We start from the raw sequence: 26179 nt of genomic DNA, 5'->3' as shown, positions 1-26179 counted from the left end.
ACCTTTTGAGTGCAGATATTTCCAACTAGTTCTCACTTCTATAGGACTCCGTGTATTATAATATTCGTCATTGCACAGTGAAAAATGAATGAGAGCAGTGGGGGGGGGGGGAGTTCGAAGAAGTAATTTAAAGTAATGGTCCATGGACTCATTTAGAGCTGAACAGCCTTTTGTGTTATCTCTGACAAGTCATCTTGTTCTATCTGGTTCCCTTTGAATGAAATCCTCTGCTGGGTATTTTTACCAGGTTAGAGTTACTGATTAAAATGACTGGAATTTGGGGCTCAAAAATGTATTTTTAACCAAAGAAGGAATAGAGGCAATCATAAGAGATAAAATAGTAAGTTTTATTACATGACACTGAAAAAGTGACAACCTTCCGCACAAATGAGATCAGTGCACCTAGGATAAATAGGGAAGTGGCTGAATGAAAAAAAAAATCTTTGTATCACATTTCTCAGATAAGAATTTGGCATCCAAGATATATAGACAACTAACCTATACATATAAATAAAAGCTCTTCCCCAATAGATCAGTGGTCAAAAGGATATGAACAATTCTTCTCAAAAGAAGAATTGTAAAATATTAACAACCATGTGACTGAATGCTCCAAATCACTAATAAGAGAATTGTAAATCAAAACAACCCTGAAGTTTTACCTCAAACTTAACAAATTTGCAAAAGATGACAAATATTGGAAGGGTTGTGGGAAGATAGGTACACTAGTGCATGGTTGGTGGAGCTATGAATCAGTACAACAATTTTGGAAAGCAATTTGGAATTATGAAAGTAAAGTATCTAAAATATTTATACCCTGTGACCTAGAGATTCCACTCCTGGGCATATATACCTCAAGGAGGTTGTTAATAAGAAGAAAGTCCTGGGGGCAGCTAGGTGGCATAGTGGATAAAGCACCAGCCCTGGATTCAGGAGGACTTGAATTCAAATCTGGCCTCAGATGCTTGACACTTACTAGCTGTGTGACCCTGGGCAAGTCACTTAACCCCAGTTGCCTCACAAAAAAACCAAAACCAAAACAAACAAGAATGTAGCCCTGAGGAGCTTTACCCCAACTCCTACCCTCTCTTACAAGTGGGGTCTTCAGAGCTTGGCTTATAGGTCTGCAAGATCACATCATTCCTGAAATTCACCACCCCCCTCTGATTGGAGAGGGTGGAAGGTAGACAACAGTTCCTCACAGATTCTCTATTTAAGGAGGGTGTCCTGGGCAGCATCATTGCCTGCCCCCTCCCCCTATTAGATTGTGAGCTTCTCAAGGGCACATTTTTTTTCTTTTGCCTTTCTGTGTATCCCCAGCACTTAGCACAGTGCCCAGCACATAGAGGGAGTATAATAAATGTCCATTGGCTGGCTGACTAGATCTCTCCCTTGGCATCCTAGGTGTCCCCTTGATGTGTCAGGAGTGATTCTCTAATGTTATTGTCTTGAGTCTCACTCCCCACTTTCCACGATCATCAGTTCAGCATAACATAGTTATCTAAGCTTAAATATCTCATTGAAAGGGTTTCCCCCCTAAGGTGGTACAACAAGAGCAGTTGGGACCAAACTACGCCCAAAGTGTGCCATGCTCTCAAATAGTCTGGAGGAATGTGGCCTCAAAGTTAGAGAGCACACAGGGAAAGGGAGACTTCACAGCTCCTGGGTTTTGGAAAGTTCTTTCTTCCATTCTTTGGGATGCTTAGGAAGTTCTCTAGAAGCATAAGGGATCTCTTGGTGGGAATCTTTTGTTGAAGGATGAACCCAATCTGCCCTTGGCTTCCTGTGATATAGACACGGACAACAGTTCTTCCGGAAAGGCCATGGAGACTTTCAGTAGGAAGAGAAGTCCCAATTCATCCTCGATCAGAAGGTACTCTACTGTTTAAAATGGATGGGAAGGAGATGTGGCAATGTCTGAAGCCAAGGCTAAGACCCCTCTTTCTTTCCTCTCCCCCCCCCATGCAATTCCTTCTCAGGGGATTTTCTGCCAATTTCTGGAATTTCCCCCTTCTCAGTTCCTTTGAAAATGTATACATGGTCAGTGAGACATGCTCAACTCTCCTCAGTTTATCCAAACAAAAGTCTTGAGCAATATTATTCTTGTTTCAAGGCCTTTTCTTGATTTGTCTAAGTTCTCTGGATTGTTTGGTTGCTTGATTTGTGTTCTCACTTATCTGAGGTTTCACTCCACTTGCCAAATTATACCCTGACTACCAACCTCTCCAAGCTTGCCTCAAAGGTCCTGGCCTTCTTAAACTTCTTTTGATTTTCTGATTCCTTTTGTGTGAAAGCAGACCAAGATTCTCCCTGCCCACCTCAACTCTCAGCTTAGGAGATCTAGCCCCTCTTTCTCTTTGATGCCCTCAGTTCCTCCCTCATCTCCCCTGTTCCCCACTGTGAACTTATAACCAGAATAATGGCTTTTTTCTTCTGTGTTTAGTTCTATCTATAAATAGCATATGGGGGAGATAATCCCTCCCCTCCCTGTCCCCAGTCATTTTCAGTGTTATTTGAAAGATTATAGAGATTGAGAGAGGTACTGTAAGACTAAAGAAGATCAAATGTTGTTGCAATTTTCAAAAATGAGAGGAGGATGAAACCCACAAACTAAGTGGAATAGGGGCTTAACACATTGGCTGCTCAGCCGATGCAAATGCCCTACATGTAAGAAGCTAGGGTGCCCACTTCTTCAAAAAATCATGATAATGGGTAATGGACATGTCTTGGAGAGACTGTGGAGCATGGGGAGATATTCTGTAGCTGCTTTCCAGTCTGCTGATTACATGGTGGGACAACAGCCTCTTTCATTGATACTGTGTGGGTGTCACAGGCATACAGCAATGAGGCCAGCACGGTGGTTCCCTAGACCTTCAGTTTGGTAGGCAGCCCAATACCTCTTCTCTCCCACACTTTCTTTCAGAGCCACCCCAACACTGAGCTAGCTCTGGCATTGTACGCATCATCCCCATCATCTATGTGGACATCCCAAGAAAGTACACTGCCAAGGGAAGTGAACCTCTCCACAGCATTCAGAACTTCTCCATTTACTGGAACTGATGTGGTGCTGGCTGGCGGAGAACCTAGATAATTCTAGTGTAATGCTCTCTTTTCATAGCTGAGGAAACTGAGTCCTAGAAAGAGGAAATGACTTCTGTAAAAGTCACATGAATAGCTATTAAGTAGCACAGGAGGGAATCATCACTAGGTCTTTTCTACCTCTATGCAGTGTTTTCCTTGACTGCTGTGTGCTTCTACCTGTCCTTCATTCTCGAAGATGAACATGACATTGGGATGATGTCATGACTTGCACTGAATTGGATTTAAGTGAGAGGGGACTGTGAAAGGTCACCAACCTCACTCTCATCCAGAGTCATCTGGGTCCAGTGACAAAATATAGATCAGGGCAACTGGAGATGGCCCTGGATGGTTAAGGCAATTGGGGTTAAGTGACTTGACCAGGGTCACACGGATAGTGTCTGAGGTGAGATTTGAACTCAGGTCCTCCCATCTTCAGGGCCAGGGCTATATCCACTGTACCACCTAGCTGCCCCTCTACCAGTCACCCTGCATCCTAAAGAGTCCCTGATGAAACTTTGTATGTCATGCTCTCGACTTTGCTTTGCTTGTTGCTGTTATTTAAACATACAGGGCTGCTCTTTCCTCCAGAGAGCCCTATCTGCTGCTTGACACTTGGTTTGTTTTTTCCCCGTGAAAGTCCCTTTATTAGAAGCACACGGGCAGTTCTCCTTTAAGGATGGAAATACATCAGGCTTACCCTAGTCTCCCAGTGAGCAAACTCCCACTCTTTGGCTTTCTAAGAGGGACTGAACTATGGGATAGCTACAGACTTCACCCAAGATATCTTACTGGCCTTGCTAAAAAGACGATGTCAGAGAATGTGATTTGGCTTTCTAGAGCACAGTTTAAGATATAGGTTTGTAGTCAGGGATGGAGTCCACTTCACAGGGGCTGGGAAGAATATGTTTGAATGTGGTGTTTGGATGTGGCTGATAAATTTGTGCTTTAAAATGCATATGGAAGATGACTGAGAAAACTCGACACATGTAACTATTCATAGACAATCACAGAGATAGCTGGTACTACCAAGGAAGAACAGCCATGGAAACAGCCCATCAGCTGTTCCCAGCATTAAGACTACCACTTACCGATGCAACTTTAGACTCTTTAAGCTAAAGAGACTGGCCAGCTAGTTATTCACCTGGAGGTGCCCACCAACTGTGCCCATTCCCAAGGCCAAAACATCTTATTTGACCAAAGTGTACATAGGATCATAGACTTTGAGCAGGGAAATTTCACTCCTCTCCCACCTCACATTTTGTAAGCTGAGAGAGGAAGTGATTTGCCTAGGGTTACATAGCTAGCTAGTAAGTTTCTGAGAAGAGATTTGGACCTAAGTTTCCCTGACTTCACCTTCAGTATAGTATTCCAAAGTGAAAAAGCTTTCTGTCACTACATACTCTTCACTTGCACAGGATCATAGCTAGGAGGTATATTAGAGGACATTCTATCCCTGTGGTTTGAGAAATGAGGGAACTGAGGCTCAGGGAGGTGATGAGATTTGCCCAAGGTCGCTCCCTCTCCCAGGAAGTAGTAGAGCTGGGATTCCCAGTTCCAGAGTCAGGGCTCTTCTCTTCCCAGATTCACACTCACAGAGCTCACCACCTGCCACTTTCCCTTTCCGTAGAAGCTCATTCCCCTGCTACTGGATAGCAGGAAGCAGAGGATCCAGCTGGAATGCCAGTTCTACCACTTATTATACTAAGTTAGAACTCTGAAATATTTGTAGCTTTAGCAAAGCCAGCTGGGGGCACAGTGGAGCACTGGTCATGGAGTCAGGAAGACTTGAGTTCGAATGCAGCCTTGGACTGCATTGGACCCCCATCTGTAAAATGGGAATGAAAATAGCTCCTACCTTGATGGACTGTTGTGAGGATCGAATGAGGTATTACTTATAGACCACGGCACATTGCCTGTCACAGAGCAGGTGCCACATAAAAATGCTTATTTCCCACTCCTCCCTTCTTAGAAGACATCTATTCTTTCTGTTGTTCTCCCCTACCCCCTTTTTTATGGTTAAAAGCAATTCAGAGGTGAGCGCTGAGCTGAACCAAAGGTTCATGTCTAGCCATGATCAGTGTGCCATGGGAAAAATTGGGAAGCAGCTGGAATCACTTTACTGCTCTCATCTGGCTTGTTTTTCCCTTTTCTCCCATGAGTGGTGTTCCCTTCCTCTCTAAACACCCATGTCCCTGTGCTTTCTCTATCTCCCTATCAAAACCTCTTTCAGGTCTGTTACTCACACTGAGCTGTTAAAGGCTGATAAGCAGCATAGGTTGGATTGGGACCAGTCAAAATGGCTTTACCTGGTAGATAGTGCAGTTTAGTGGAGAGAATGTGGGACCTGAGTTTATGCTCTGTCCATGCTACTCAGCACCTGTGACTGTGGACAAGGCCCTGCAACTCTCTGAGTCTCAATTTTCTTGCATGTCAATTAGGGACAGTCATACTTATAATATTTCAGAGCATAACAATGGACTGGTGAGTACACTCAGTGTTCTGGACTGATACAATTCCCAAATGGAAGAGGCTGGGGCATCTGCTCCTAGAAAAGCATGATGTAGCATAATGGAGGGGCCCTGCTCCTGGATTTGGAGCATGTACAGTCTGTAACTGATTATAGTGAAGAGGAACTTTTTTTTCTTTTTGCGGGGCAGTGAGGGTTAAGTGACTTGCTCAGGATCACACAGCCAGTAAGTTTCAAGTGTCTGAGGCTGGATTTGAATTCAGGTCCTCCTGAATCCAGGGCTGCGCCACCTAGCTGCCCCCTAAGAGGAGCCTTTTTGATTGGCCATCGAATCACTAGGAGGCTCAACTGAGACTGTCTATGGAAAGTGCCTTGCTAACTGAGTTAGACCCAGGTTTTCTGGTCCAAATACAGCCACTGTTACTACTAGGAAGGCCTGGGCAAGGCAGGAAGAATTTCAGAAGTTCTCTCCAGACAAACCTCATCCTGCTCAGTAGTGTGTCTGAAAGTGAGCATCTGCCGTGGAGTCAGTACAGTGCAGCTACTACTGTGGGAAGAGAAAAAGCTGAAGCAGATCCAGTCCCTGCATGTTCATCTTTCTCAAATTTCCATTTTCCCCACTACCTGCATGTGGTAGATTATATGTAAATACATATACATATATGTGTAGTATTAAACTTATATGTATAAACATATATATACATCTAAAGATATGAGAATTTGAAAATAAATATTCTGCCATGCCACATAAACACACACTCCTTTCTTTGCCCCATTTCCTTGGGTGTGAGTTAGAGGGAAATGACCTTGGGAAACTAATTTCATCTTTCTGGGCTCTGTTTCCTCATATGAAAAGGGGGCCTTTAAGGCTGCCACCCCCACCCAGAGGGATTAGCAATGTAATGGGAGTCAAAGGCTTAAATTCAAGTGTGGCACAGTGGAAAGGAAACTGGATCTGGAGTCATATTGGTAGCTGGTTGCTCTGCTTTGCTACTGTGTGCTCTCCGCTTACCTGTGTGATCTTGGGCAAATAAGTCTCAAACTCTTCAGGACTGAGTTTTCTCATTCATAAAAGGGTGTGGTAGATGAGAAGGTTGAATAAGGTGGTTTCTTCTAGCTTTAAATCTATGATTCTAAGGTGATGATTTAGCATTTCAGGCATCAGCCAGAGGGTTTTTGTCAATCAATCAATAAGCACTTAGTAAGCACCTACTGTGTGCCAGGAACCAAGGATAGAAAGACAAAAAAGAGATAGTCCTTGCCCTCCCTCAAGGAGCTCACCTTCTACTCAGGAAGAAGACATAGATACCAGGTAAGTGGAGGAAGGAATGGGATTTATGGGAACAACAGGACCTTTAAGAAGTTCCAGAAATCATATGGATGCTCACCAACCCTCCTTATGGGTAAGACCCCATGAAGCTATGTGAAGTCACAAAATCAGATGGTTCTTAGTGATCATCTAGTTCAACCTTCTTACTTTACGTATGAGGAAACTGAGTTAGACCCAGGTTTTCTGGTCCAAATACAGCACTCTTTCCACTAAACCATGCTACAACCATTTTTATTTTAGTAAGAATTTGGCTTGCTGCTATGGGGAAATTCTTCTATCTAAAAATCACGGAAAACAGCTACTATCCGTATAACATATATCCAGGGAAGACTTTGGCATATTTACTTATTGTAGCTTCAAAAAAAGCTAATGGGATCTTAGAATATCTTAATTTTAGTGTCCAGAAGAAGGTTGGTGGGAGTTGTGCCCTGTCCTGACTACATGTACGGAACTAGGATGAGTTTGTGCCCATATAGAAAATAAATTCTAAACTAAGTATATTCAAGCATAAATGAAAATAAGTTTTAAACAGGCAAAAGAACACATTTCTTGGTCGTTTAAAGAAAATGGCAAACTTTACTAAAGACAAATATTACAAGGTAAAGAAACCGACAACTGTTCATATATATTATAGATTAAAGATGTGAGAGTAATGTACAGCAGAAAGTTTACTTATGCACTTAAGGAAAAGAAAATCTAGCTTCTCTTAGAATTGGACAGTTCAATTGAAGGCTAATCATGGATTCACTGTAACAATAAGCATGTTTAACATTCTTATATTATCCTCTAATAACTTAATGATATTTGCCTTTTTTGTGTGATTTCTGCAAAGCATTGTTTCCATAATACTGAATACAGTAGTGGCTTTCCCTTGAAGATCAAATGGAATATTATTCATGTTTAAAAATGCAGTTATCTGAGACCTGAAATCATATAGGAAATTAATAAATGATCGAATTTTTTCATCATTATCCTTTTCTTTTCTTAACTTCTGGGGTTTATGCCCATTGATAGATGTGTTTTCTCTGTTTACTAAGGAAAGGCTTTGGAGTAGATACTTTTTGGCAGCTTCAACGTCATCTTTGAATTCCATGTGGTGTTTTGTATTTTTCAGTGCATGTTTTATCTGAGTATTTATGTCTGAGATTTTTTTCAGTATTCGATCTTCCACTACTTGTTCCTTATTTGGTTGCTCTTTGGCTTCCTCTGATGGCTGGGAGATCCCTGTTCCTAGATCGTGCACCTGTGGCCCTGGGTAGTCCAGGACTGATGGAGCCACAAGAGCCATGTGTCCTAGCATAACCCTTTCCCCTGGGGTAGTTAGTTTCACTTGTTCCCAAGCTTCTTCAATGACTTTCAAAGCTAAGTCCAGAGATGGCTTCCCATGGACTTTGGCAGGTGTTTTGGGGACTGGTTTAAGAGTTACTTTCACAGGTGGTGTGAGAATCAGCTTCTTTGGCACTTTCTTAAAGGGTTCCTGGATATGGTCCATAGTTAGTTTCGCAGCTAGCTCCAGAGTTGAGGCCACATCTTTCTCTACTGCTGAATCCTGAGGTGCGTCTTCACTATCGGATTCATCCGATTCTAAACCATCCTCCCAGTTTGAGCCCTTGCTGTCCTCTGTGTTGCCTGTCCTCTCTTGCTTTTTTTCCTGCCGTTCCCTGGGGTGTTGGATGGGGCTCTTGAGCTTCAGTTTTTCCTTAGGCCAGACTTGCTTCTTCATCTCGGGCACCTCAGGCTTTGTCTTGTTAGACTTCGAAGACCGGAAGGTTAGGACCCCCGGGATTTCCTCCGGGATCTCCCCTGGGCTCTCCCCTTGTATCCCCTCCATGGCTTGCTCAATTTCATTCTCCCAGTTGGAGCTGACAGTAGTAGCCTGCTTTTTGCTAGGGATAGCTTGGGTGGGCACTCGCATGGCCACCTGCTGCAGGATTTCAGCATACTGTTTCAGGATGCTGTCTTCCTTGCTCAGGTTGCTGCTGCTCACCTGATCGTCACTCAGGGTCCGCACCCGGGGGTAGGCCATGGTTGGTAGGGACCAGAGCCACAGCACAGCCAAAAGCACGGCAGCCTTGGCACTCCTCTTCCGTGGTTGTGTGCAGGGCATCTCGGCAGTGCTCGGGACCCAGAGGGAGTGCTCAGGACCAAGTGATCCGCCGGTACCACCTCCGGCAGTTGGCAGCCCTAGCCAACTGGCCCGTTGGCGGCCCAGCATGCGCAGCCACTAGAGGCACCACCCCCGCGAGAGGGGGCTCAAGCACAACACCAGCTTCACTCGCTCCTCTAGCTTCACCTTCCCCGCTTGGCCCGGTGGGCCCACCCTCCCGCGAGGCCTGCCCTTCCTGCCCCACTAGTGAGTACTTGCCTCTGCTCCACCCACCCTGAGGACACACAACTTTCAGAAGGAGGCTCGTCTTGGCAGCCTAACCTCGACACTGCCAGCCACCAACTGACGCAGACTCAGCCCCAGCATTCCACTGTATCCAGGCACCGCCACAAAGGGAGGTGGGCCCGCGGGGAGGGGCGGGGCGGGGCGGGGCAGGGCGGGGAGAAAGAGGGGCTGGCTGAAACAGAGCTGGAAGCCATGTCAGAAGTCAAGTTGGGATTTAGAGTCATTCTTATTTTTTTTAAATCTTTTTTTTAAATTATAAAAGTATTTTGTTATTTTCCAGTTACATGTAGAGATAGTTTTCAACATTTGTTTTTATAAGATTTTTTAGTTTCAAGTTTTTCTCCCTCCCTCCTTCCCTTCCCTCCTCCCCCCTCTCCAAGACAGCAGGTAATCTGATATACGTTATATATGTACGATAACATTAAACATATTTCTGCATTAGTCATGTTATAAGAGAAGAATCAGAGCAAAAAAGGAAAAACCTCAAAAAAGAAAAATAACAGCACCAAAAACAAAAGAAATAGTATGGTTCAATCTGCATCCACATTCCACAGTTCTTTTTTTTTTTTTTTCTGGATTTGGAGAGCCTTTTCCATCATGAGTCCTTTGGAACTATCTTGTACTGTCGTATTGCTGAGAAGAATCAAGTCTATCACAGTTGATCAACACATAATGTTGATGTGGCTGTGTACAATGTTCTCCTGGTTCTGCTCATCTCCCTCATCATCAATTCATGCAATTCCTTCTAGGTTTCTCTGAAATCTGCCTGCTCATTGTTTCTTACAGCACAATAGAATTCCATTACATTCATAGAGTCATTCTTATTGATGAAGAGGAAGAGTGAAGAGGCAAGCTGAGGAAAAAGAGAGAGACAAATAGAGACAGAGACAGAGACAGACAGAGACAGACAGAGACAGTTCTCTTCAGAATAAGAGTCAGACTTGCTAGTTTTGCCTTCAATGAAAGAAGCAAGAGAAGGAAGAACTTGAGACAAATAAAAAAGAAGTAAATTGAGTAGGTGGTAAGTGGGAGGGATTTGGGAGAGGAAAGGATCTCACTTTGAATTTTGAAAGGAGAAATTTGGGAGAAATTGAGGAAAATCTGAAGAAAAAGTCTGACCATATCACTACCCATACTCACTAAATTCTTGCAGCTCCTATCGCCTACAGGATCAAATACACATTCCATTCCTGGTCACTTAAAATCCTGTAAAACCTAGCCCCATCCCAGTTGTCTTGTCCTTTGCATCCTGCTCTCCTTTCTTCGACTCCACCAAACTTTATGATACAGTTACGCTGGCCTATGTGGGGTTCCTGTCACATAACTTTCCATTTCCCAACTATGCATTTGTAGTAGGTATCCCCTTTTGCTTGTGGAGTGCCAGGACTGGAGTCAGGAACATCTGAGTTAAAATCCAGCCTCAGACACTTACTACCTTAAAGGAAGCTGGGCAAGTGACCCCAGGCAAGTCACTTCCCCCGTTTGCCTCAGTTTCCTCATCTGTAAAATGACCTGGAGAAGGAAATGGCCAACCGCTCCAGAATCTCTGCCAAGAAAACCCCAAATGGGGTCATGGAGAGTTGGAAACAATTGAACATCAATAACAACCTGCTTGTAATGCTCTCGCTTCTTACCTCTGCTTCCTAGCTTATCTGTCTGCCTCTCCCTCTCCTCTCTTTCTCCCCCTCTCCCCTCTCTATCTCTGTCTCCCCCTCTTCTCTCTCTCTCTCTCTCTCTCTCTCTCTCTCTCTCTCTCTCAGACAGCTCAAATATGGAAGAGAGGAATAAGAAAGTAAAAAGTAAAAGTAGAAACTGTCTCTCCCTTTCAGGTCTACACAGTTCTTCTGCTGGAGTCTTTTTCTTTATTTCTTCAGTGCTTAGCACAATGTCTAGTACATTCTAGATCAATGCTTGTTGATCTTGAAATTAAGTTTCATACTTTAATGAAGTGTGAAATTTTAAAAGAATAAATGGGTAAAGAGGAACATTGGGGATTAATGAGCTCACTACCTTAGGTTTGGTTATAGTGAAGGCTATCCAACATACTTGAAATATATTACTTCTGCATATTTGCTTAGTGAGATCCTTCCCTTCCTTTAAGTGAGAGATCATTTAGTATGTGTCAGAAAATGAAATGATAAGTAATGGTGATTGGGGACTCTCAGCTTCTATTAAAAATCAAAGAAGGGGCAGCTAGATGGTGCAGTGGATAGAGCACCGGCCCTGGAGTCAGGAGTACCTGAGTTCAAATCTGGCCTCAGACACTTGACACTTGCTAGCTGTGTGACCCTGGGCAAGTCACTTGACCCCAATTGCCTCACTAAAAAAAAATCAAAGAAGATACTGGAATACAGCATTCTAAAAGTCAAAAGGGATAGGCATACAACCAAGAACACCTCAGCAGCAAAGCTAAGCATAATCCTACAGAGGTACTGCTGGATCAAAGGGCATGCATAGTTTGGTTGCCCTTTGGGCATAGTTCCAAATTGCTTTCCAGAATGGTTGGATTAGTTCACAACTCCACCAATAATGCAATACTGTTCCAATTTCCCCACATCTCCAACGCTTATCACTTTCCTTTTCTGTTATATTAGCCAATCTGATAGGTATAAGGTGGCACCAAAGAGTTGTTTTGATTTACATTTCTCTAATCAATAGTGACTGAGAACATTTTTTCTTATGACAATTGAGATCTTTAATTTCTTCATCTGAAAACTGCATATTCATATCATTTGACCATTTATCCACTGGGGAATGACTAGTATTCTTACAAATTTGACTCACTTCTCTCTCTATTTGAGAAATGAGGCCTTTATCAGAAACATTGGCTATAAAAAAATATTTCCCAGCTTTCTTCTTCCCTTCTAATCTTGTTGCATTGGTTTTGTTTGTGCACAACCTTTTAAATTTAATGTAATTGAAATGATCCATTTCACATTTCATAATGTTCTCTATCTCATCTTTGGTTATAAATTCTCCTCTCCGTAGATCTGACAGGTAAATTATTCCTTGCTCTCCTAATTTGCTTATGTTATCACCCTTTATGTTTAAATCATGTACCCATTTTGACCTTCTTTGGTATATGGTGTGAGACGTTGATCTATGCCTAGATTTTGCCATACTATTTTACAGTTTTCCTGGCAGTTTTTGTCAAAAACTGAGTTCTTATCCCAGAAGCTAGAGTCTTTGGGTTTGCCAAACAGTACACTACTAAAGTCATTTACTACTGTGTCTCCTGTGCCTAACCTATTCCATTGATCCACCACTCTATTTCTTAGCTAGTACCAAATAGTTTTGATGACTGCTAATTTATAGTATACCTTCAGATTTGGTATGGCTATCCCAACTTCCTTTGTGTTTTTTTTTTTTCATTAATTCCCTTGATATTCTTGACCTTTTGTTCTTTCAAATGAATTTTGTTATTATTTTGTTTGAGTCTATGAAATATTTTTTGGTAGTTTGATTTGTATGGCACTGAATAAGTAAATTAATTTAGGTAGAATTGTCATTTTTATTATATTGGCTTGGCCTACCCATGAGCAATAGATATGTTTCCAATTATTTAGATCTGACTTTATTTGTGTGAAAAGTGTTTTGTGATTGTTTTAATATAATTCCTGAGTTTGTCTCAGTAGGTAGACTCTCAAATATTTTATATTGTCTGCAGTTATTTTATTTTATTTTATTTTTGGTGAGGCAATTGGGGTTAAGTGACTTGCCCAGGGTCACACAGCTAGTAAGTGTCAAGTGCTCCTCATCTGCAATTATTTTAAATGGAATTTCTCCTTCTATCTCTTGATGCTGGGCTTTCTTGGTCATATATAGAAATGCTGATGATTTGTGTGGGTTTATTTTATATCTTGCAACCTTGCTAAAGTTGTTAATTGTTTCAAGTAGTTTTTTAGTTGATTCTCTAGGATTTTCTAAGTATACCATCCTATCATCTGGAAAGAGTGATAGTTTTGTTTCCTCCTTGCCTATTCTAATTCCTTGAGTTTCTTTTTCTTCTCTTATTGCTAAAGCTAACATTTCTAGTACAATATTAAATAATAGTGGTGATAATGGGCATCCTTCCTTCACTCCTGATCTTTTTGGAAAGGCTTCTAGGTTATCCCCATTGGAGATAATTCTTGCTCATGGTTTTAGATAGGTATTACTTATCATTTTAAGAAAAGTTCCATTCATTCCTATGTCCTCTAGTGTTTTTTTTAAATAGGAATGGTTGCTGTATTTTGTCAAAAGCTTTTTTTGCATCTATTGAGATGATCATATGATTTTTGTTCGTTTTGTTATTAATATGGTTAATTATGCTAATAGTTTTCCTAATATTGAACCAGCCCTACATTCCTGGTATAAGCCCTACCTGGTCATAGTGTATTACCCTAATGATAAATTGTTCTTATCTCTTTGTTAATATTTTATTTAATTTTTTCACATCAATATTCATTAGGGAAATTGGTCTAGAGTTTTCTTTCTCTGTTTTGGCTCCTCCCGGTTTATGTATCAGCACCATATTTGTCTCAAAAAAGGAATCTGGTAGAACTCTTTTTTTGTATGTTTTTCCAAATAATTTATAAAGTATTTGAATTAATTGTTTTTTAAATGTTTGGCAGAACTCACTTGTCAATCAATCTGGCCCTGGAAATTTTTTCTTAGGGAGTTAATTGATGGCTTGTTCAATTTCTTTTTGTAAAATGGAATTATTCAAGTGTTTTATTTCCTCTTCTGTTAATCTAGGAAATTTATATTTTTGTAAATATTCAACCATTCCATTTAGATTGCCAGATTTACTAGCATTCAATTGGGCAAAATAGCTCCTAATCATAGCTTTAATTTTCTCTTAATTGGTGGTGAATTCACCCCTCTTATTTCTTTTTTTTTTCTTTTTTTGCAGGGCAATGAGGATTAAATGACTTGCCCAGGGTCACACAGCTAGTAGGTGTCAAATGTCACTTTTGATCGGATTTGAACTCAGGTCCTCCTGAATCCAGGGCTAGTGCTTTATCCATTGTGCCACCTAGTTTCCCCCCATCCTTGTAACTCTTGAGAACTGTATATCTATTAGGGCAGTTAGGAGTATACAAAGATAGAGGGTGTGGGTATAAGTTGACTTTGATGTGATGAGACTTTTTAAAAATAAGGAGTAAAAATGATTGTACTCGGAGAATAGGAAAGGTGGGGGTAGAATAGGGGTAAATTATATCACATGAAGAGGCATGAAAGACCTATTACAGTCGAGGGAAAGAACGGAGTGGGGTGACCATTGTTTAAACCTTACTCTCACTAACTTTGTCTCAAGATGGGAATAACATACATGCACAGTTGGGTATAGAAATCTATCTTAGGGGCAGTTAGGTAGTGAAGTGGATAAAGTACCAGCCCTGGATTCAGGAGGACCTGAGTTCAAATCTGAATTCAGACACTTGACACTTACTAGCTATGTGACTCTGGGCAAGTCATTTAACCCTCATTTCCCTGCAAACAAAACAAAACAAAACAAAACAATACAATAAAAGAATTACAAGTATCTTCCCATGTAGGGATGTAAACAGTCTGACATTATTTAATAACATGTTTTTTATGTCACGCCTATCGGAGTGGCAAATATAACAAAAATGGAAAATATTGGATGTTGGAGGGGATGTGGGGAAAGTGGGATGCTAATCCACTGTTGGAGTTGTGAAAAGATCCAACCATTCTGGAGGGCAATTTGGAACTATTCCCAAAGGGCTGTAGAACTGTGCATACCCTTTCATCCAGCAATACCACTGCTAGGTTTATATCCCAAAGACATCCCCCAAAAGAGAAAAAGACCTATTTGTACAAAAATATTTCTAGAAGCTCTTTTTGTGGTGGCTAAGAATGGGAAATCAAAGTAATGCCCATCAATTGGGGAATGGCTAAACAAGGTATGGTATATGATGGGGATGGAATTATTGTGCTATAAGAAATGACAAGCAGGATGACTTCAGAAAGGCCTGGAAAGACTTGTATGAACTGATGTATAGTGAAGTGAGCAGAACCAAGAGAACATTGTGCACAGAGACAGCAATATTGTTTGATGAAGAACTGTGAATGACTTAACTATTCTCAGCAATGCAATGATCTAAGACAATCCCAAAGTACTAATGATGAAGCATACTATCTGTCTCCAAAGAAAGAACTGATATTGATTGAATAAAGACTGAAGCATGCTATTTTACTTACTTTCTTTCATTTTTTTTCTTTTGGTCAAGTTTTCTTGTACAAAATGACTAATATGATGTTTTACATAATTGCACATGTATAACCCATATCTGATTGCTTATCACCTCAGGGAGAGAAGAAGGGAGGGAGGGAAGGAGGTATAAAAATTGGAACCCAAAACTATAAATAAAAATGTTTTTTTTTAAATGTAAATGTTACATCATCCATGTTACAGGCTGCCTCTTTTTCTACTCACACATACCCTGCTCAAGATTCACCATGTCCCTCATATCACAGTGCTGGAGGTGTCTTGACAGTATTAGAAATAGCACTAAAACAAAAATTAGAAAAGCAGTCCGACTAAATAAAGTTTTAGGAAAGCAGAGATACATGAGATGAGGATTGATTGTGAAGACAATGAGGTCCTGAGATGTGAAGTTTCTGAAAGAGAAGGTTCCAAAGGCATGGAGAACATCTCAGGCCTTCTTAATACCCAAACCAACAGCCTTTCATCAATACTGACTTATGTGGGCTCAGCCTGATTTCGCCCTTTGTTGAATATAATATAATAAAATTCATCTCGAAGAACAAAAGGTCAAAACTATCAAAGGAATCAATGAAAAATTTGAAGGAAGGAGTCCTAGAAGTACCAGTTCTCAAATTGTATTACAAAGTGGTTATCACCAAAAGAATCAGCTACTGGCTAAGAAATAGAGTGGTGGATCATAGGAATAGATTGGGTAGTAAATGACCATGGTAAACTACCTTCTTTGATAAAACCCAAAATACAAGCTTTGGGTGTGGTGAATAAGAACTCTTTATTTGACAAAACTGCAGGAAGCACTGGAAATTATAATAGGTCACAGGGACCTCCTTCTGCTCCATTTAATTGATGGTCATAACGAGTTTGGGTGCTGGCACACCCAGTCCACAGGAGGGGATGAGACACTTGAGTAACAATGAAGGATAACTCAATAAGCCATACTCTACTTCATATTGTTGGAAATTGGGAGCAACTAGGTGGCACAGTGGATAGAGCACCGGCCCTGGAGTCTGGAGTACCTGAGTTCAAATCTGGCCTCAGACACTTAACACTTACTAGCTGTGTGACCCTGGACAAGTCACTTAACCCCAATTGCCTCACTAAAAAAAAAAAAGAAGGACTCTTGGAATGGGGGGAAGCCAGGATTAAATCTCCAAGATATTAATTATAGAAATAATTTCTCACAGTTCTTTGATTCAGAATTTCCTATCTATAAGATTCATAGTCCTAAAAATTGTCTGGTAAATAAGTCTCTGGGGAAGAATGCATTGCTGCCATCTTTACTATTGGTGTCATCAAGCTGAGTCTGAGACAAATGAGAATTCTATAACTCAAGAGAAATTATATAAAAAACACATCTTTAGGCCAGTTCTTAGGCAGAAATCTGTTACTATGTTAAATATTCTGCTCACTTCACTTTGTATCAATTCATATATATCTTTCCAGGTTTTTCTGAGAGCATCCTGCTTATCATTTCTTTTTTTAAAATTTTATTTTTTAGAATTTTTATTTTCCCAAATTACATGTAAAAACAAATTTTGACATCAGTTTTTAAAAACTTCATGTTCCAAATTATCTTCCTCCCCCTCCCCCCAATAACTCAAGCAATTCAATATAAGTTATACATGAGTAGTCATGCAAAACATTTCCAAATTAGCCAGGTTGTGAAAGAAAACAGACAAAAACAAAACTTCAGATAAAGGAACTAACAAAAAAATTATGCTTCAATCTGTATTCAGATACTATCAGTCCTTTCTCTGAAGATGGATTGAATTTTTCATAAGTCCTTCAGAATTGTCTTGGATCATTGCATTGCTTAAAATAACCAAGTCATTCACAGCAGATCATCTTACAATATTGCTGTTATTTTGTAAACAGTACATTTCACTCTGAATCAACTCATGTATGTCTTTCCAGGTTTTCTGATAGCATCCTGATCATCATTTTTTACAGTAAACTACATTTATGTAGTACTTTAAAGAGAGATTTCCTTACAATAAACCCATGAGGTTGATTATTGAAACAATAGTAATAGATAACATTTATATAGTACCTTACACCTGACAAAGAATTTTCTTTACAATAGCCCAGCAGAGTACCATACCTTTTATCATCATTGATCATCATCAATCAATCCTCATCTTCATTCAATCATCATCCACCAATCAATCAATCAATCAATCAATCACCATCTTCACCACCACCATCATCATTTTACTTACATTGCTCTTGCCTCTGCTTCAATTTTTTCACAGTAACTATTGCTAACTGTGCTTCCCTCCATCCTATTCCCTCCCTATGATATTTACTCTATTTCTATCTTCTTTCACCATATGCCTCCTCAAAAGTGTTTTGCTTCTGACTGTCCCTCCCCCAATCTGCCCTCCCTTATTTTACCTCTCTCCCCTTATCCCCTTCCCCTCCTACTTTCTTGCAGGGTTAAATAAATTACTCCTGCTCATGATTTCTTACAGTACAATAGTACTCCATCACCATCACATACCCTAACTTGTTTAGACATTCTCCAATTGATGGATATCCCTTCAGTTTCTAATTCCTTTGCCACCACAAAGAGAGCTTCTATAAGTATTTTTGTATATATAGGTGCTTTGGAATCAGTCTTGAGGCATCTCTAGAGGAGGTTTTGTTCACAGGACCCAAAGTTGCTCATGTGATATCAAGCAGGAGCCATAGATGTCCTCTATTGTCATTGACTTCATTCCAGGGCACAGCATTCCCTTTTAGACAATGAGAACTTCCCAGTCTTGGAGATCTCCAAGAGCTAGAGTACCCATCTACCTTGTTGATGTTTGGAGATTGTTAATATGTTGTCACCTTTGGGAATAGGTGGAAAGGTTGTTGCTGATAGAGGCTTCTCAATCTGGAATCTTGATATCAGTCCTCTCACCCTGCTGCTTAGTATTCCCCTAGGCCTATCAGGCTGGTTTTAGTGTGGTGGCCCCTACTTCAAAGGAGATGGGTTTTTGAGGAGATCTGGTGAGGATGAGTGGGTCTGCATCTCAAGAAGTCTGTTCTTACCCTGGCTGATGACATTTCTGTATGCACAAGAAATAACTGAGTCCCAAGACTATCCTAGCTAGTTTGATTCTCATGACTGTATTTTGGATTAGATCACTGAGATGTTTTAAGAGTGTGGAGGTCCTGCACTAGCTCACAGAAGTTGCTGTCCCAGGATAGAGCATCTTTTGCTTGTCAAATTCAGGAAGAAACAGATCATCAAGTGACAAGAGGGCCTTGGCAAGGATCCAGATGCATGGGTCTCCCACACCTCTCCCAAGGTCACAGGTTAAGAAAACCAACAATACCAGCATCTTCATGTTTGTGACAAAGCTTGAAAGATGCCAGGCATAGAACTTCTCCAGGATGCTCTCTGCTTGCTAGGGAAGCTGTGGGACTGAAGGTGCTTCATTTGGGCCCAGCTGGGCCCAGAGCCAGGTATTTCTCTGTGTGAGTTGACTACCCTGCCCTGAAGTATCTTCATTCTTAGTGGTGGTATGGCTTAGCTCCTGTGATAGCCTGGCATTCTGGAAGCTACTTTTGGAAGACCCTTGCCTCAGTTGCCAGTTTCTTGGTGGCCATTGGTCTTATTCTCCCCCATTCCAGGTTGGGCTGTGGCTATGTCTGGGGCTACATGGAGTCCCATGGGGCCACCTTTCCCTTGCCAGAGCTCCCCTTCTCCCATTAGGGATCATAGGGAGGACAGTGCAACACAAGACCTGGGATGAGTTTGGCAGCAGGGTTGTAATAAAGGCAAACAAGGGTCCATACTAGATTCTTCACGTCTTTGTACTACACATACCCATTAACAGCTTTGTTGTCCATGGCTGCACTGCCAATGACCATCATCCAGAGTGTCTTGATAGCTCCTTTAGAGGCCAGACAGAAGGAACTAACCACTTTTCATTTTAAATAAAGATGAAACAATTTTTGCCCTTCTAAAATGATTTTTAAAAACCACTTTTCACTGATTTATCTTTATTTTGTGTATTGTCTCATCCTGGTGACTCTGCTCCTTCTAATCACGTCTTGCACTGTCAATTTCCCCATGAGATTCGCTTGCCTGGGGATGATTTCCAATTTTGTTAGACTGACTCATTAGCCGGATGCCAGCCTCTGAGAGCCCTAATTCTCAGTTGGTTAAGATATACTTAGTAGCTTTCCTGAGCCAGATGCTGACATACTATTTGATATTTTTCAGTTCTGCCCACTCTGGCTGATTCAAAGGCAGAATATCTATTTTCAAAAGGCATAACAACAGCAGCATTATGGTTCTTATCATCAAGAATTACTAAGGCCATTCCAAGTGACTCACCTAACTCTGGGACGGTTCAATTTTCCTACATTTCACCCATTTCTTCCACTCTGAAGGGTTTTGCTAGTCTAGTCAAGATGGTAGCCTGCTGTTGGGTAATATCCCTCCTCAGATGAGGACCACAGTGGCAGAAGATCCATGGGAGTGTTTCCTTTGGTGCTACGTGCTGACCATGCTTGTCTCCAAACAGATTTCCTGGCCCCATTCTGGGTGATATAGTCTAAGCTCTAGCTTCTTATCTATAGGTCAAGACCCCATATAGGGTCATATAACTGAATGTGGGAGTTGTAAAATATTTGGCAACAGTAAAAGGTTATGTATACTTATTTTATATACCTAGATACCTGGGGTCATATCAAAATTTCTCAGGTTTAAGAAGCCATGGTCCAAGCTGACTCTGTGAATAAAACATCAGCCTGCCAACTGGGCATAAAAAAGAGGCTGGAGCCATAGAAGTGACAGAACACATCTTAACCTGATCAGGTTTCTTAAGTCGCCCATGTTTGGGAAAGTATCCAAGCACCAGCTTGGGCAAGCAGAGGTCCATACTTGAGTCTCCACTTTCTTAGTACTACACGTATCATTGTACTGTGCCACCAATCAGCAGCATTAGGGGAGGGTCTTGGCAGCCCCTCGGTAGTCAGGGCAGAAAGAAGGAGCCTTCAGAGTACCTGTGGATCTTTTTGAAGGACAAGGAGATGCTTCCTCCCCCAGGGAGTCCAGCTCCTTTTCAGAAAAAGCCTCATAAGGAAAGTGTTTCAATTTCAAACCTCCTGGCACAGGTATAGCACATGGGATGTGTGTGTATAACAGATTTACTATCACGTATGCTAACTAGGGGACAGAAACACAAATCAGACTTATATTTCTCAATGCACCCAGTCAAACTTTATTACTTAAAGTGTGCGACCAATCCCCTTCTCTAAGAACAGACTGATGACCTGCATCTTTAGAATAGAATCCAAGGCAGTAGATGATGAGAATAATACAGGGTTAAGGTTTAGCAAGGCATGATTGGTGATGGGACAAGGGGGCAAGAGATTTGGGGATAGTGTATTTGAGCCACTTCACCAAGGGGTTGAGATGATGGCCTGGGAAAGAAGTAAGGGGCTGCAGGAATTGGAAGTCACAGGACAGATGAAGAACAGGGTATGAGTCATAAAGTAGAGAGAAAGAAAAAAGAGGATAAAAGAGCATGATAAATGAATTTCAGAGTTGAACATAGAAGTGGAACACTGAGTGATAGAAAGATCAAAGGTGTGCAGCTGGTAGGAGGAGTGAGAAATAGGTTGAGAAATGAGTATATGGATGACATGGGGGAGGTTAGAATGTTAACTCGAGGGAACATCAATATGTATGTTGAAGTCTTCTAGGATGAGGGCAGGAGTTGGGGAAGAGATGTACTGTGAGCCAAGTACTGAACTCCTTGGGGAAGGAAGGAGAAAGTTATGGGGCCCACTGGATGACGGCTTCGAAATCTAGGTTAGGTGATGCATTTAGATTAAATAAACCTCAATCAAAGGTGATGAGGTTACTGAGTGATGGGAGGGATAGAGGAAAAGCCTGCAATTGGCAACGAGGAGGAAGTATTCTGAATTTCTGACCATGACCAATTCTTTGAGGCATATTAGAGAAAGTTCAGGTAGTACTAGAAAGGGTAGCTAGGGAAGATGTGTCATCAGGAGGGAGCCAGGTCTCAGCAAAATCGGAATATGAAGGGAAAGGAAAAGGTGTAATCAAGCTTATTAATTATTGAGGAAGCTTTCCAGAGAACACAGTGAAAAGGATGGGTATTTCTGAAGTAAGACATGTTGGGAGTAGTGGTGGTGGTAGGAAAATAAGGGGAATGGAAGTAAGGGCAGTTGGGGATGGGGAAAAGGATTGGTGTATTTGCCTGTCTTATTCCTCAGTGGTTAGCAGTCTCCTAATTCCCTTGTGTTCCTCCAATCCCAGTATCTGTATTCTAAGGGAGGCAGTGTTTATGAGATAGAGCCTCATGGGAGCCCAATTTTCCAGTGAGGAGGGAATAAAGGGGATTTCCCAGTGAGAGCTGGCAATGTCCAGTGAATGAATACTGATTGGTCATTGAATAAAGGCTAAACAGTTTGATGTCTGATGACTTCAAGACTAAAAAAACATGTTAGAGATTCTGGTCTGCTACAAATCCAGGATCCCTTTGGTACCTGTGGGAGTGTATTTAAAACCTCATTTATAGTAAAATGGAAATTTTTTTAGAAATAATATGTCGGGTGATAGATTAAGGGTGATAACAGAATAACTTGTCTTGTTCACATCAGTGCCTCTCCGACCACCTGTAACTTCTTGGCAGCTAGGACCCATTAAGAATGGATTAAGATATTAATGGAAGGAAGGGGGTCCCTCTGTTTCCCTCCTGGAGTGAGGTGAGTAGTCAAGAAGGAATGGGATACGGGGGCGGCTAGGTGGCGCAGTGGATAAAGCACCGGCCCTAGATTCAGGAGGACCTGAGTTCAAATCTGGTCTCAGACACTTGACACTTACTAGCTGTGTGACCCTGGGCAAGTCACTTAACCCCCATTGCCCCGCAAACCCCCCCCCCCAAAAAAAGAAGGAATGGGATAGTGACATGGTTGCTCAATCTTGGAACATTAAACTAGGCTGTATTTTAAGAGCTCTCTTCCTAGTTGAAGATAACTAGAGACATTACCTAAAATCTTTTTGGGGAAGACAGGCATGTTAGAGGTCCTAGGGGACTGTCAGTTTGGATTTTTCTCTCACTTTAAGGTAGAAATGGCTTGAATATAGATTAACATTAAACTTTTGGCAGACCTATTTTCATATAGAATACAGTATTGCTGTTAATTTTGTTGTTTGACATTCCTTTTATGAATTCTTTAACTCAGCACTCCTAAGGCCAGGAGAATTCTGAGAACCCATTTCCATATCCTACTATGCTATTGGATATAGTTATTTGAGCCTAAGCAAGGGAGGTGATTATGAAAGACCCTCAAGATGACTAAGAGCAAGGAGAACTAAGGGAGTTCATGATGATTTGAACTCTAAGGATGGATCATAGAAGAGATTTGGAAATCCCATTTAGGGAGGACCATTTCTAGGTGTACCAAATGTCTAGAAGGCTTTGTCTTCACAGCTGACCCTTATTCCTTATAACAAGGAATCCTGTGCTAGTTCTCCCTCACTCCTTATTCATACCGAATACTAGGGCAATAGTGATGTCACTTGAGATCTTTTGTGGTTATGGGGACCACCCACCTTATTCTACCCATAGCATGTTCATTCTACTCAGGAGCAGAGACTGTCCAGGCAATCTGGATGCTTGCAAGTCTTTCCTAGTTGCTTTTGGAATCTCCAACTCTTCTTCAGAGAAGTGACTATGCAGAGACAATGGGGAGGCAGCAAGACTTGGTCTGCTTTCTAACCATTCTCCTCTTCCCTCTCACTATAACCTCCAACTAGCCCATCATCAGGACCCCACTCCCCCAGCATGTCAGGTACCATTATGTGTTGTTCTTTCCCATTAGAAGGAAGCTCCTTGAGGTCATGCACTATTTTGTATACATTAGATGACATTACGACTCCTTGTCAATAGCCAGTACAAGGAAACACAACTTGAGACTAGTCTTGGAAATGAAGCATCTAGCAGTGTTGGTAATATCTGAGAACTTTGCTATTGGCTTTGGACTCTTATTGAACTACATGGTCTGGACTAAAAGAAAGGAAAGAACTCTGAGAAGAGTTAAAATAAGGAGCAAAAGGATTTGGGGAGGCAAGATGGAAGAGTACAGGCAGTAGCCTAGCTGAACTCTCCCAACATTCCCCTCCAAACAACTTTAAAATAATGCTTCAAATCAAATTTTGGAATGGCAGATCCAACAAAAGGCCAGAGTGGGACATTTTCCAGCTGAAGAAAACTTATTAGGTCGGTGACACTGGTGTCGGGGTCATCCTAGAGCTCAACAGCAGCACCAGTGCTGGACCTTGGAGGTAGCCATGACAGTGGTGGTGGCAGCAGTAGCAGTGGCAGCAGCAGCAGCAGCTGCTTTGGGAACTCTCAGCTCATAGATGGTAAGGGGGTTGGACATCTAGTCAGAAAGAGATGACAGGGGATCCTTTTCTGGCATTGGATGCAAGACCTGGCACTGTTAGCAAATCTATTTCCCATATACAGTTCTAGGACACAGTTCCAGAATGGAAAGGAGTGTTTATGGTCAGTCTCAAGGAAGCAGAGGTCAGAAGGTCAGAGGCCCAAGGCAGAGAGGAGTGCTAGTGCTTATGGCTTCAGAACAGAAGCCATATTCACAGTTCCAGAGCCAAGAGGAGAGCTAGTCCTTGCAGGGTAGCGTGGGCCCTTCCTGTTTAAAGACAAGAGTGTAGACCAGGAGAACAATGACCATACTTCATCCCTTGGAGGCACTGTAAACTTGTGAAGTCCCAGAACCAGCTCTGAAAAAATAGTATGAAAAAGCCTAAAGCTTGGGACAGTGCCTCCCTATCCCCAGGTTAGGAGAGCACAACTTTAACATAATGTTCAAAGAAACAGGGTGGGGGAATGAACAAACAAGAACAAAAAGAACTTGATCATCAAATGCTACTACAGTGGCAGGGTCAGAAGACAACAATGTGAAAATCGCTACAAGTGAAGCATCAAAGAAAACTTTTTTTATAATAAACATTTTTATTTATAGTTTTGGGTTCCAATTTTTAACTCCCTTCCCTCCCCCTTCCTAAGGTGCAAGCAATCAGATATGGATTATATACATGTATGATCATGTAAAATATTACCATTTTGTCATTTTGTACAAGAAAACTTGATTAAAAGAAAAAAAAGACAGTGAAAAATAGCATGCTTCAATCTGTGTTCAATCAATATTAGTTCTTTCTTTGGAGGTGGATAGTATGTTTTATCAATAGTCCTTTGGGATTGTCTTGGATCATTGTATCGTTCAGAATAGTTAAGTCATTCACAGTTCTTCTTCAAACAATATTGCTGTCTCTGCACAATGTTCTCTTGGTTCCACTCAGTACACCATACCTCATTTCATACATGTCTTTCTAGGCTTTTCTGAAGTTATCCTGCTTGTCATTTCTTATAGCATAATAATATTCCATCAGCACTCAAAGAAAACTTCTAATTGGACCCAAGACCAACAGGAATTTTTGGAATTATTAAAGAAAGAAATAAGATTGATAGAGGAAAAATTGGGAAAAGAAATGAGAGTGATGCAAGAAAATTATGAAAAGAAAATGAACAGCTTTATAAAAGTCACAAAAATACTGAAGAAAATAATTCCTTAAAGAGCAGAGTAGGTCAAATGGAAAAAGAGGTACAAAAGCTCAGTAAGGAAAACAGTTGCTTAAAAATTAGAATTGGGAATGTGGAAACTAATGATTCCGTGAAACATCAAGGAACAATAAAAGTCCAAAGAATGAAAAAATAGAAAAAAATGTGAAACATCTCATTGGAAAAACTACTAACCTGGAATCAAGGAGAGATAATTTAAGAATTATTGGATTACCTGAAAACGATTATCAAAAAAGAACCTAGGCAAGATACTTCAAGAAATTATAAAGGAAAACTTCCCTAATATTTTAGATCCAGAGGGCAAAGTTGAAAGAGTCTACCAATCACCTCCCGAAGAGATCCCAAAATGAAAACTCCCAGGAATATTATAGCCAAATTCAAGAGCTTCCAGGTCAAGGAGAAAATTTTGCAAGCAGCCAGAAAGAAACAATTCACATATAATGGATCTACCATCAGGATCACACAAGATTTAGCAACTCCATAACAGGACTGGCTGACTTGGAATACAGTATTCTAGAAGGTAAAGGAGCTAGGATTACAAGCAAAAATAACCTGCCCAGCAAAACTGTGTATAATCCTTCAGAGGAAAATGGGTATTTAATGAAATAGAAGACTTTCAATTATTGCTGATGAAAAGACCAGAGCTGAATAGAAAATTTCACAAACATGAGGTCCAAGTGTAATCCTAAGGGACTCAATAAAGTTAAACTGTTTACATCCCTATATGGGAAGATGATACATATAACTACTAAGAACTTTACCATTATCATCGCAGTTAGGAGTCTGCCTAGAAAGCATGAGTGTGAGTCTATTATGTTAGTATACTCTTTCCCCCACCCCATCCCCAACTCCCAAATGAAAAGGTGAAAAAAAGAGATGCACTGGGAGAAGGGGGAAGGGAGAGGTAGAATGAGGAAAATTTTCTCACATAAAAGAGGTGTACAAGAAAGCACTTTTACAATGGAGGAGAAAATGGGGAGGTGTCAGGAAATCCTTGAATCTCATTGGAATCGGAATTGGTTCAAACAGGGAAGAATATATATATGTG

The 26179-nt window shown here is 41.1% G+C and overlaps 1 protein-coding gene across 1 annotated transcript; it reads right to left on the bottom strand.

The window, feature by feature from the left end:
- Positions 1–7611: 7611 nt before the first annotated feature.
- SPESP1 (sperm equatorial segment protein 1) lies at positions 7612–19360 on the bottom strand. The gene is made up of 3 exons (XM_043974690.1): positions 19317–19360; positions 9304–9439; positions 7612–9099 (listed from the first exon to the last, which is right to left on the bottom strand). The coding sequence occupies exons 1-3, from the start codon at positions 19358–19360 to the stop codon at positions 7612–7614; spliced, it is 1668 nt and encodes a 555-aa protein (XP_043830625.1).
- Positions 19361–26179: the final 6819 nt, after the last annotated feature.

This window comes from Dromiciops gliroides, chromosome X (assembly GCF_019393635.1).
Source record: "Dromiciops gliroides isolate mDroGli1 chromosome X, mDroGli1.pri, whole genome shotgun sequence".
NCBI classification, from domain to species: domain Eukaryota; kingdom Metazoa; phylum Chordata; class Mammalia; order Microbiotheria; family Microbiotheriidae; genus Dromiciops; species Dromiciops gliroides.
This window is presented reverse-complemented; position numbering and strand designations above follow the sequence as displayed.

Coding starts and splice junctions, on each gene's coding strand:
- SPESP1 (XM_043974690.1), bottom strand. CDS start 19,360: ATGGTCATTGGCAGTGCAGCCATGGACAACAAAGCTGTTAATGG. Junction 9,440..19,316: donor GACAACAAAGCTGTTAATGG/GTATGTGTAGTA, acceptor GCTCTGTTTCAG/CCAGCCCCTCTTTCTCCCCG. Junction 9,100..9,303: donor TGGTGGCTGGCAGTGTCGAG/GTTAGGCTGCCA, acceptor TGGTGCCTCTAG/TGGCTGCGCATGCTGGGCCG.